At 31.6% G+C, this 13,880-nt stretch overlaps 1 protein-coding gene across 2 annotated transcripts in view; it reads left to right on the top strand.

Annotated features, from left to right (window-relative positions):
- LOC120344302 (inactive rhomboid protein 1-like) overlaps window positions 1-13,880 on the top strand; it is a 29,993-nt gene that overhangs the window by 2,525 nt on the left and 13,588 nt on the right. The window contains exons 3-8 of one of the 2 annotated variants that reach the window (XM_039413443.2): window positions 735-833; window positions 1,379-1,527; window positions 4,568-4,663; window positions 7,181-7,289; window positions 12,075-12,256; window positions 13,252-13,354. In XM_039413443.2, coding sequence (XP_039269377.1) covers window positions 735-833; window positions 1,379-1,527; window positions 4,568-4,663; window positions 7,181-7,289; window positions 12,075-12,256; window positions 13,252-13,354 — 738 coding nt within the window. The remainder of the gene's footprint in view (window positions 1-734; window positions 834-1,378; window positions 1,528-4,567; window positions 4,664-7,180; window positions 7,290-12,074; window positions 12,257-13,251; window positions 13,355-13,880) is intronic. The other variant, XM_078112586.1, reaches the window with a different exon arrangement.

The following is a 13,880-nucleotide window of genomic DNA, read 5'->3' as shown; positions in this document are numbered from 1 at the left end:
TTTCAGTTTGTTAATTTCAACATAGGAATTAGATTCAATCATTCAATCATAGGAATTAGATTAATAAAATGTTTTTGTACATTAGGCAAATTGTGTAATTTTAATTATTCTGTGCCTCATCAATGATTGGCAATTATTAACCTTGTTTTTGATTATTAACTTATATCTTACTTTACTATTCAGACTAAAATGCTTTCAAGTTACTTTTCCTTGAGGTCTTGTTTGCATGGAATAAATTGTCTCAAAACTTTTTTATGTTTATATCTTTTAAACATTCTATGAAATTACTTCTCTTATGTGATTACTTTTATTTACTATTAAATGAACATAAATAGGCTGGTTCAATAACTTTTTTTATTTATTTTTGATATCGCCAAAATCTTAATAAATTACTTTCACGGGTGTGAAGAATACTTTTGAATATCCGTTCTATTCGTTTCAAAGTGTATTTTGGATATTTTCATAATGCTGTTTCTCGTCATTGTTATTGTAAATGAATTTGATTCTTTGCTTTTTTATTGATGAAAATCTTTGATATACTATGTCTATATAAGTATATTTGTAGTAATATACAAGATGAAAATTCGTCAATAATAACTTTCAGAATTTCTCTTGATTGCGTAATATTTGTTTGTATTGTTATAATTAACATAGTTATGATCTCTCATATATAACATACAATCTAATATATTGTCATGCATGAACTATCAACATCTTTTCTCTTTTGCTTTCAGCTTGAAATTCCTAAACGTTCCGCATTAAATCCAGTCTCAATAACTCTTCCAGAAGCTCCTGAAACTTCAATACCTTCTCAAGAATCAACAATACCAAGGGTAACAGTACATTTTATTTGGATGTCTAAAGCATGCCACACCCCCAGTTTGTATTTAGGTGTCATTTGAGAAAGTGTTCATTTCAGCAGTTTACATGCCAAATGAGTGGTTTATTAGTCATTGCAAATCGCTTACTGTGAAATCGCCATGAGCAATGCTCAAATAGGGACGCAGAGGTCAAATGACTTAAATTACCAACATGATATCAGCAAAATTCCAGAAAAAAATGTTAAAAGAATTGTACCAAATGTCATATGGAATATTAGTACAATTTGAATGTGATATGAAGATGTGCCTGTAAATTATGAAACCAGCATCAGCAGAAAAACTCCTGTTGATCTTCAGTGAAATTGTGAAAAGTACTAATGTTTTAGTCACTTCTTCTTTCTTTAAGTACTAAAAATCAGAAAATGAGTTTTTTACAGCGAGAGCAGACTGTCAACCACCTTAAGAACAACACATATTTAGTAATGTCCAAATAATAAAATTATCGGTACCGTATGTGTTTTTTCTAGTTAAATCTCAATTTTTATAATCTGTTTTAGATTGCTGGAATACAACCAAGACCTTACGAAAGAAGCCAAAGTTCCTACACGCCTAACATTCCACAAAAGAGGCCAATGAATCCACGTCAACGAAGACAAAATTTTCAAAGGCAAAGTTCAATATTACAACGAGCAGCTATGATTCGAAGGTAGTTTCAAGAAATACTTATTATATATGAATTGGTATTGTATATACCGGAATATAGTAGAGAGCAGGTGCTTTGTTTGGATTCAAACCAGCAATCTTTCTGTCAGTGAAAAGTTCATAACCATTTACTATAATGGATTTTGTAATATTCATGTTTTTCAACATTATTGTTTTGTTGTAACTTTAATTAATCTTTTTGTTCAAAGTTTGCGTACATTAAAATATTTAGTAATTAAAAGCATGAGTTAAAAATTTCGTTTTGATTTAAAAAATTCGACATTTGTTAGTTGAGAGGTAAATTGTATGATAATTAATTATTAGTAACTTCTATTTTATATATGGTTGCAACAGAACCAAATTAGCTTATTTTAAGGTTTTGAGGAAACCGTATTTTTGTAATATTGTGGTTTCAACTTTAATAAAGTGGGCGTAGGCATTATCTAAAATCAAAACGGTACTGCTACGATATTATGTAACTGCAATTTGCCTCTTATAAATTGAGAGTTTATAATTTTTGTAATGATCAAAATTTTGTTGTTTAAAAAAGATACTGATTTTATTACACATTGGGATATGTTTGGTGAATAAGAGCCCTTTTTGCAACACTCACATAATTGATCCAACATGTCAACCAGGGATCATATATCTTATGATATAATCAATCTCCATAATCATGAACATCTAATCTACTTGGCATGACATAATTTTAGTAAGTTAGGAGATTTGTGTTACAGATATAGTAAGTGCTTGTATTTTCGGAAACATTCATATTTAATGAGTCCTAGTCGGTCCTCGACCATCATGACTTGACTTTCAGGAAGTAGTTCAGGTCACAGATTTTCCAGATAGTTACACACTGTTGATGTAATTCGTTGTGGCCCGATATGATAAATTATTATCAATTTTTATATATTAATTGAGATCTCTTAATTTAACTATTTTTAATTGGTATATTTGGAACAGGGCTGTCCAAACTTAAAAATAACATAATCTCTTTCCACGAAATATCAAGTAAGACTATATTTATAAGCTTTCGTTAGTTCATAGTCTACCTTCTTCAGATAAAACAAGATATGGCTGCAAATGATAAAGATCAGTAAAAAGTTAAAAATTGTATGATAAAAATTACAGAAATACATTATACATTGGTTGGTCAGTCAGGTCTACTGTGCCGATTCAGTATCAATTTCAATCAATCAACGTTTATTCTACAATTTTTAACTTTTACTGATCTTTATCATTTGCAGCCATATCTTGTTTTATCTGAAGAAGGTAGACTATGAGCTAACGAAAGCTCCTAAATATACTTGATATTTCGTGGAAACAGATTATGTTATTTTTATTTATCTTTACAATACTATCTCAGTCACGCACCCTTGTGGCAACAGCCACATACGGATCCGGAATAGAAAGCAAACAAGGAGAAAGGACCTGCAGTATCTCATATTGGCTGTCCAAAAAATCAACAAATATTCAAATTGATTTTTAAGTTGGCGAATAATTATAAAGCTTTATTTATCATTTATTTTGAACAATTAAAGCTTTGCTGTAAAACCAAAAAAGCCTTAAACTGTTACAAATGAATAAATTTAACTGTCTTCATTTCCAAATTTGAACTCATCAATTACCGTATATATTCTACCATATGTGTTTTTAACATGAGTTAAAATGATGATTTTAAAAATATCCTTTTAGAATGTATACGCGCAAATTTATTCAATGATCTGGATTGTGTTTTCATTAAATGCATGATATGGTAAAATTATTATGCTGACCACTGACAGGAAATTGGAACCATAGCCCACCAATAACAAACGTGATAACAGGAACCTTACTCAGCTTATATTGCAAACAAATTGACTTGACTCAAAATTTTTTAACTTAACGGAATTTTATTCTTACAGAACTGATATATGTACGGTATATTAGGGGTGGCCAACCTGCTTTCGACCTCAATCGACTAAAATTTTCAAAATAGCTCACAATCGTCTGATGGTAATAATTTTTAATGGAATCGCCACAAAAATTGTACTGCACAAAACTTGCATTTATTAGGCAATTGTATGCTCTGTCGGGCTAGCTCAGACTCAAATACTGTATGTGCGCATAGTACAGTACTTCATTCGTCCTGTTTTAAAACACACAACAGGCACCGCTTGAAACTGGTTCAAGACAATTTTTGGGGTATAATCAGACTCGATTTGATTTTACTCTGGGTGAAGTGGAGGGATTTCTGATAGCCTAAAATTTTTTTGGTATATAGTATACAAATTTGCATACTATTAAATTGAGGTTATGCATATTCTCGCATATAATACGACCCCATAACGGTGAATTTATAAAAATTCTCATTTGTTCATTTTCTTCGGGCCTTCTGTAATATTCCCATGTTTTCCAATGCTGGATGGATAGTGGTGAGTCACCCAATTGCTTTATGCTACTATGGCATGCATGAACCATACTCAATACATAGATACATTACTGACCCATTCTTGATTGGGGTTCATTCTTCGATTTTGGCATCTATTATGCATTACCTCTATCCCCTTTCCCTCTTGGGACGCAAAAGGCCTATCAAGTTTATCAACTTACATCATAGTTATCAACTTGTCTGACCACAGTAAAGCATTTGGAAATTGGATTTTGTAATAATCCTACAATATTGAATTAAGATGATCTCAATCTAAGTTACTAATTCAATTTTAAATTACTAATTTCTATTGATGCGACATTGTGGTAGCTGGTAGGTAGACCAATATTGATTTTAGTAACAATAAATTTGCATACATTAATACTTAATAATGTTTGAAGCGTGTATGTTTTATCAAGTATTCTCTAACCTTGCTCTTAAAGAGTCCATAAACAAGCAGGAATTCATTTACTGAGATATTGAGTTTTAAATCACCAGTTTGCTTTGGCGTAATTTAAAGAGCGATTAAATAAAACTATTTAGTATTTTTAACTATTAACTTGAAGTTACAATCATATCTTGGGCTAGATTCTATATTTCATTTATAATATTCAATCATTTTTTATCACAGCGGATCAAGGCGAATGATGGAAGCTACTGGAACGTTTGTTGGAATAGGAAAAAATTGTAATGAAGATCATGAAAAATGGAGGTTACGTCATTTGAGGTGGGATGAGTGCAAAAATGTTTAGGTTTTTCATTCTAAATGAAGAATGACTTTATAAATTGGCTGAAATCTGAATAGCAAACTAGTCTAATTAAATCTTGAAATATCCCACTCGTGAGGAAAACACTCTGACCAGTAGAATTGTGATTTAGTTAGGTCAACAAAAACCCAAAAATTTGAAAAAACTTGCCATATCATGAATTGTGATTGAATTTTTCAAATCCGTCAGGGTTATGGAAAAAAATACAAAAACCGAGCGATTTGATGGTTGAATCTGGTATCTACACTTATGTCAGCGTCTCAAACAAAAGTCATTAATAAACTTGAAAACATGCAAAAATTGACTACCGGAGTATCAGTATAACATGAAACTTTCTAGCTGGACGAAGGAAAAACACAAAAAAACATGTGCCAATTTAAATAGACCATTGTTTTTTTAGCTAGTTCAAGAAAATTTTTAAAATAACAAAGTAATATAAATTTGAACGTTGATTTACAATTTCCCTTGAAGGGAAATTCCATCCATTAAACTGTCGTATGAATATAATTGATTATCATTCGAAGGTAGACAGTGTGTTATATTGTCATGTCTATCCTGGATGAGAAACGAAATCATTGATCAATCAATGTAAAGTAATATGTCACATGTCAGGGTTTTGAGTAATAGATGATTCAAGGTAAAGTTATATCTACCTGCACTCTTGAAATTTCAACTTTGAAAATACTTCAAATTGTGCTTGCATGAAAATTAAAGCTGTTCATAAATTTAAATAAACCATGATTGTTGAACTGATTTATAAATATATTATATCACTGGATGTTTAAAAAAAATTGAATTTATATTTAAAAGATGTGTTTGTAAAATATTTAAATTGTAATTACCTTGTTTTTCATGTAGTAGAATTCACCATTTTTACAATGATAATAAATTAATTTTCTGCTATGATATCTCATGTAGGCCTACCACCTTGATTCTTCTATAAAAATATTACACATAGACAACCTGAAATATTTATAGACAATACTGGATTATTTAACCTTATACTCCATTGCCGTTACATATTAATTCACATTAATTTTAGGATATTCCTACTTTTTGATTTATTCCCATGGGCACTTTTTGATTAAGATTTTATCACGTTCAGAAAACAGGCGATTAGCGGGGATGCTAAAACCGTATAATCTGGTATTCTGAAATACATTCTAAAATAATATTTTAAAATTTGTAATTTTGTATAGGCTATATTGTAAATTGAGCTAGTCGATGAGTTTTAATTTGAAAATGCAGGAAACTCTAATTAAAAATTATTTGATTGAATTTTGAGTTTTTATATTTTCAGAAATAACAAGCTTCTTTGTTCAAATATTATTAGATATCAATTGTTCAAAATAATAATATTTTATATAAATGATTTAAAATGATTCCTAATATTGATATTTGAAGACCTAATACTAATTTTGAATCCATTTAAATATTCAATTCATTTTGGACTCCCTGAATTTGACTCGAAACATAACAATTCACTTTATTTTGTTATATTGTCTGGATGACAACTGGCAAGTAATAATAAAGTGGGCTAATAACAAAAATAGCCATTTTTTATTAATGGTTACACATACAAAATAAGAACCATATTTTTGATGTGAAATAATAAAATTATGGAGCTAAAATAAAAAATTATGCTTTGTTTGTGTATTTGCTCAGACACATGGAGGCCTATTTCTTTATAATTATGGTAATATCCATAGTTGCTAATGTTATGGCTGTAAGTAAAAACCGTAAATGCTGTGTCTGCACAAAATTTGCTTCATTGCATGTGAAAGTCTCAGTTGGCAACCACTTTCAATCAACCGTAGAAATAGTTATTATCTAGGCATCTCAGGCAATACGAAGACCTGATTTTTGTTTTTGACTATATAGACTATATAATGTCTTTGAACAAGACTCTTCTGGACAAACCGCTGTAATTACATATATGGGGGGACTACTTCCTCTGTGTCTACCAAGTTGAACCAATTATTCATTACGCGCTGTGTGATGTATTCGCCATCCACACGCGCCATTTTGTCATCGGCTCATAAAATAAAAATAAAAAACAGGGTGCTCTCAGAAAACATCACCCATAAATTTCTTAATAACTTTTATGAAAATATTTGATATGCCCAAAAGTTTTAGTCATCTAAGATTCTTTATACAAAAGTTATGTTCTATGTAGATTAGTCTATGTTCCAAGTGACATGAATTATGTTAGGGGGAGGTAGTACCTCCTGTAACTTGTGTCGTTGGCCAAGATTTTAATAAACTTGGTACTTTTTTAGGAAAACCACTTTCGTCTAGTCATAATTAGTTTTAGCTATAAATAGAGTTACCATATATACATCATGGATTATAATTGTTTATAGTACTTATACACTTATACAAGGTTTTTTTTCTTATCAGATAATGTAATCTGTTGCAGTTCTTTAGTTTTTATTTTATATTTTCGAGAAATAAAATTTTAATTTTTATCATCGTAGGTACTGCAGTATGAAATATGGGAGACTCAAACCGCAAATTCAACAAGAAGTTGATGAACAGGAAACACAAAACAGCTTGCCTACTTCTCCTACGGGTTATTTTCCACAGGTATTATTGTTATTATCATTACTACCAAGTATGGCCGTATGGCCTGTGATAGGTCGAGCCGATGAGGCTCGATCTATCACATGCCATGCTCGGTCAAGTACCCAAGAAATTAATCAATAAATCATCATTATTCTTGATAAGATAGGTGGATGACATAGTATGACATAAATTCAACATGACCTTATGGGTAATGGATTACAGTTAGGAGAAAATCTCTTTGTTATGGACCCCAAACTGCCAACATTTATTACACCGAACCACTAATGCGTTACACTTAGATTATATCAACTCATATGTACTGGTCCCGCCAAAAATGTTTTCAGCCGTCTGTTAAGAAAGATAAACAACCTCTTAACGTCTTACATCGAGTAAATTACTGACTTTCACAAAATGAGGAAATCTAGATATACCTGGATGGCATAATGCATCATCTGAATTAATGAGAATATTAGTAGAAGGAAGAGCACATAAAGTCCTCGATTGAGTGTCTGGTGATACTCTCAATTTATTCACTCGTCCAGTAGGTACAACTTCCTTTCTTTCGCCAATGAAGCCATTCGCATTCCGTGTCACTGGTATCAGGATCTGTGTTGAGTTTCTCAGGTTTTTAAACTTTATCCATTGTGGTTGGTTCGTTAATTTCTGTTTAATATATTGTTATGAAAGGTAACTGGATACCGATTCTAGGCTTTATTGAACATAAGAACACCACTACAACAATTTAACACTGTAAACAATATAATACCATGTAAACAGTAAATATCAGTATGACAGAACTAGGGTAATCGATAGTACATTGTGTGGTACTCCCGAAGTATTTGAACCAAAATGGCTGACACCAGAACGTAGTATGTTTACCAGGTTAGAGTTAGGCCATAATTTCAGGTACAAATACTATGGGAGTCACTTGGCTAGTCCCCTCGTAATAGAACTAAAATAAGGAAAATTGGAATAAAATCATGGCCTCTAACTCTAACCTGGTACACATACTACGCTCCGGTGTCCGCCATCTTGGTTCACATACTACGGGAGTACCCGTTGTGTATCTAATAATTACACTGTAAAGAAACACTAACACCACACAGTCAGACTCTATTGATTCTGAGCTCTCACCCGTTTACTGTCAGTGTAACTACCAGAACATTTTTTATAAAGTTATTTTCCGAGAACTTCGATTGTGTGAAATTTACTACCTCATAGCTGTTTTCTTGAGTTTATTGACATGATCTGCTCTCAAATCTAGTCTATATTTAGTGATGCTCACACTCACTCACTCACACATAATCTGCTTCTCAAGTCAGTCTATTTGGTGATACTCATACTCACTCACACAGAATCTGCTTCTGAAGTCAGTATATATTTAGTGATACTCGAACTCACTCATACATAATCTGCTTCTCAAGTCGAGTATATATTTAGTGATGCTCACACTCACTCACTCGCACATAATCTGCTTCTCAAGTCAGTCTATTTGGTGATACTCATACTCACTCACACATAATCTACTTCTCAAGTCAGGGGGACTTTAGTTGTCACCCATAACTTTGCCCCAAGATCAATCTCCTTTGTTTCTGAGTGAGTGCGTATGATCCTCACTTTGAGAAAAAAGTTTTTCAAAAAGGCTTGAAAAAGGTTTTGAAAATTATAAATACTAACGGAAAGTATTTCCTGTTTTTATAACATTTGTGATTACCAGTCATAACTGTGTGCTAATGCTTCATCGAATCTTGATAAAAATCTTTTCATAATGTAAATATAAATATTGTAATGCTTCACTCAAGGACTTATAATTTTATATTTCAAGTTTAAAACAGGCTGAGTCAAGATCAACTATTCCCGTAATTGATATCATTATTGAGCATATTCGAAACAATTTTTTTTTTAATTTTAATTTTATATATTTTGTCCCGCCTTTGTAAATGGGGTAATTATAATCAATTCCGGCTTGATATTGTTAGATAAATGTTTTTTGAGGTTTCGGTTAATGGAAAAATGTTTACCGCGTATCAGTCGACTTCCGAAATGTTTTATTTCGTGCCTGGGAGCTATTACTTAGTGTCAATAAGGAAAGTTTATCCTACTTCGAAATCATGTTTTACCGAGCATGGTTCTGTGTTATCCACGCCTTAAAAGTATTTTTCATGCATAGACCATGTTTGGTTATTATGACCCGATAATTGGTAGACTGCCACTCCTCATATTTTTATGTCTAATGTTAGACATTGTATACACTAAGGTCATTTCTAATCTATAAGATGAATCATTTTGGGACGAGGTCATATGTTTTCAAGCAGAAGATCCATGCCCAACGCAACCCAAGAGAATTCTTTACCAGATAATATTTTGAAATATGTGACAGTTTTCGTACACTTAAATACTATCTGAAAAAATTCTCATATTTTATAAGATGGCGATTTTATAAGATACCAGTACATTCCAAATCCAAATCTGATAATAGGATATCTACTTAAAAAACTTTATTTGTTTGCAACATTTGCATAAGCCAAACTACATTATCCTGTTATATTAAATAAACATACCATTTCACAGTATTTTATTATGATATTTTGTTATGATATGCTACACCTGATTGGAAAATGATATAAAAAAGTGGCACTCCAGAAGTGTGTGTACCAATATGGAGGTAACTAATTTTTTTTGCCTACTTTACATCAAGTTGTGTAAAGGGACTGAAGCCTATGAGCAGGGAGTATATTCACTTGGCTAACACAGACAGTCCCCGAACTCGTAATAGAACTAAGATAAAGAAAATCGGAATAAAATTATGGCCCAACTCTAACCTGGTGCACACACTACGGGAGTACCAAAAAATAGCATTTTCTGTTTTTTGATATATTCCCTATTTAATTGGTTTGAGAAAGCAATGTTTTTTATTTCTATTTATTATGCACATTAACAAGTTGTTTTGTAAACAGTCGATGAAAAAGTTATTATTTGACAAACTCATTAATCGAATCAATAATTTCAGTCTTTTGTAATCTTAGAGAGATGTTTTATGATTTTGATAAGAAATCTATCATGTTGGATCAATAAACAACTACTCCACCAATTACAGATTATATTCTTCTCTCATAACTTGACTGGAATGAGTAGTTTACTCAATTTTTTAAGTGATTGAATGGTTTCTTGTACAAAGCCTTGTTTTGAGCTGAGTTGAAACTCTGGAAAAACTCATCTCGTAAAAGATGTTTCCAATTTTATAAAATTTTTTAATTCTCATCAGTCATCATACATCTGCTGCATTTTAATACCTGTTTTAGATCAGTTGTCTCCAAGCCTATATTCAATATTATATATTGTCAATATTAATCTCCATATTGACATTATCTCATGTCACATTTTAAGGTTTTGAGAAAATCACATTTTTTTAATAGTTTGGTTCTAACAGTCAAACCTTAAAGTTGATTTGTGGCACTTGAAATCAAAACTGAAACATGTACAGCTTAGAAACTGAAACTAAAAGATGGCCCTTGGTTCCTAATGGTAGAAGATAAAAAATTCAACTTCTGAAAAATGTCTGGGATCTGAATTTTAATCAGGTGCCAACTGCCAAGTCGATCATTTGACATTATGACATTGTTGACGTTTTCTGACATGAGTATTTCAATAATGTCTGAAAATTATTAACCAGACATATGAAATTGGAATTTCATTGTTTCGTATAAGCCACAGTTTGTATAGTAGAGGAAATTTGGTTATTTGATAATTGACTTTTCAACGTGTCAGCATTGTTCTTGAATGAATCATCAAGAATTGGAAATTTCTCACTCTTCTAAAATTCCCAGTATCCAAATATGGATATGTAAATGTATTTTACTTTAACAATATATGATGATGGGTACTTATTTACGCATCTGTTACAATGTTTGGGTGTTTATTATGTTTGTTCATAGTCCTTTAAAATAGTTGAGTAATTTTATTCTTTAATTTTGTCATACAATTATGGGCACTCCAGAAGTGTGTGTAAAAGTATGGAGGTAGCTAATTTTGTTCGCCTACTTTACATCAAGTTGTGTGAAGGGACTGAAACCTATGGGCAAGGGATATATTCACTTGGCTAACACAGACAGTCCTCGAACTGGTAATAGAACTAAAATCAGGAAAATCGGAATAAAATCATGGCCTAGCCCTAATCTCTAGTAAACTAATCTCTAGTAAAATCACCATATTATACCAAAATTCATTATTTGTCATAAATCATGGTTTTACGGGTAATATGATAAATTTGTTCATAAATTGGATTACAAGGAAAATTTTGATACTACATGGAGCACTGTTACCAATAACTCAGTAAAATATAATTTGAATTGTTATTTCATTATGTTTGGCATTCTTTACTGAATGTACCAAAACATTGTTTTTTATTATGTTTTATTCAGAACTTGGTTTTAACTAAAGTCTTCCCATACTCCTTTGTAAATATATTTATACATTATTAAATCTTTATCCTAAAAATTCAAAATCAGACACATTTACATTATTTACCACATAAATCTTCACATGTAACATTTTTCCAATTTATTGTCAGTTTGACAACTTATTGGCCATCACATCAGTTTAGGTTTTTGTTTTTAGATGGTTCCTCATAAATAGTACTTGATATATTTTTTATAGCTCTTGCATCCTGGCATGTTAGTTATCACCGGCATTTCTACTTTCAAAATAAGTTCTCATTTCAGTCCGGGCCATCCATTTTTGTCATTTCTTGTGACTTTCCATCGATCTAACATATTTCATTTCTAAATCACAAAATTTTTTTCTCAGATTTTCGACCCGTTATCGAGAGGTCGAGGTTCAAGATACTATGCATCAGCCGCAGGCACTCCGGATGGGTCAGAAATGTCCTCATTTGGAGGAAATTTGACAGGAGGTCCAATTGCAGTCAGTACACCTCCCAGAACCCCAGTCACACCAGGAGCTCGTTCTCTAGGAGCTTCAAGTGTCAGGTACGACATTTTCAGGTTTTTAAAAAAAAAAGTTTGCTCCAAAGATGCCCCAAAATTGAATTGAAATTTAGAATTATACGGAAAAGCTTTAATCAAACTTACTGTTTTTGATCATTTTTAAAATATTTTTTAGCATCAGTATTTGTTTCATATTTTATCAACTTTCCATTTTTTCTACTTTTCTGTATTTCTACTTTTTTGTCTTTATAAGTCTCTAGTTGATTAACAAAAAAATTTCAGTTACTTTTACTTTTTTTTCCATTATTAGTCTTTCATTGATTGTGATCCATTCGTCTTTTGGCATGATACACAAAGCACTTTTGTTTACCCGCACCCTGTCATTTTAAGGAAAACAACACTCCATATTTTAATAATTAATGTAAATTGTCTAAAGCTAATACAATAGGGATCTTTGTAAGCTTTCTTGGCTCAACTTTACAGCCAGTTACGTTATTTTTGTGCGCCAAAAAACGTGACTTCACTAACTTAAAATCCTGTTAAATTATCTGTAATCGAGTTAGATTACAGTTTCAATGTTCTGGTTACATCTACGGTCTGTCCACATAATTGAAGTATTGTTTGCATTTATTTTATTTTATTTAGTTAAAAAAAATAATATAGCTTGGGAGGACAGTAATTTTTTTTGGTCAGCATTGTCTACTCGATTTGTTACACCATGGGTGAGGTGGTGGGTATGGGGCTTGAACCCGAGATTCAAACCTGTGACCCCATTTTAGTTAAGTCGGACCACTGTGCCCAATTTTTAAAGTTTATTTAATTGAAGCAACACAAACATAGTAAACATGGTGGAATTTAAAATAAATTATAATTTCATTGAAACACAGTTAATTTCACTGAAAAAAAATTCCTCAAAAGCTTTGATCATTTTCAGCTTCCAGTCTAAACGCATGAAAAATGGTGTGATTTACTTAAATTTTCTCTGTTGGTATTAAGATATACAAAACTATTATTAAATTGGTTTCTGCTCTCTTTAGGTTCGGCCCTCAGTTATCAACGACATTACGAAGGCAAGAAATGAGACATCGGAAAGATTCGTTTGCAAGGATGAGTTGGAAGGTCGTCAGTGCTGTTGTAAAGGTAAGAATTATGTTCGTTATAGTCTATATTTTATTTGGCTGTAAAGTGTGTGCAGTATTGTGGGCATGGTAGTCAAGTTCGCTTTAGTTTAATGTGTTTAAAAATGTCCAAGATTAGATTTATTCCATTTATTCAACCCAACCTTATATGCCAGTCAATAGCCTATTTTTTCAACATACTGGAAATACACAAATCTACAAACATTAAATAGAAAAAAGGAAAAATGGCAATGAAAAAACCCTTGAGCATCGACACCCACGTACTGTGCCCGAATAATCATCATATCCAGAAAGTTATTCTCGGAAATTCTTTGCCAATTTTTTTTTTTTTTTGTGAAACCTCTTGTGAAATCTACATATTCTAGTATCTGATCATATTAAGAATGTTCAGTTTCTATTCTAGATGTAAAAACTGTTCACAGAATAGACCAGTATTAATATTTAGAAAATCTGATAAAGCAGAAAATGTAACTGGATTGGTTGTAGGGTTGTTTATTTCAACACACGATCGTTATGACTTCTTTAAT

The sequence above is a fragment of the Styela clava genome, chromosome 5, assembly GCF_964204865.1.
Source record: "Styela clava chromosome 5, kaStyClav1.hap1.2, whole genome shotgun sequence".
Taxonomy (NCBI): Eukaryota; Metazoa; Chordata; class Ascidiacea; order Stolidobranchia; family Styelidae; genus Styela; species Styela clava.
The sequence above is the reverse complement of the archived record's forward strand: the minus strand, read 5'-3'. Positions and strand labels throughout refer to the sequence as shown.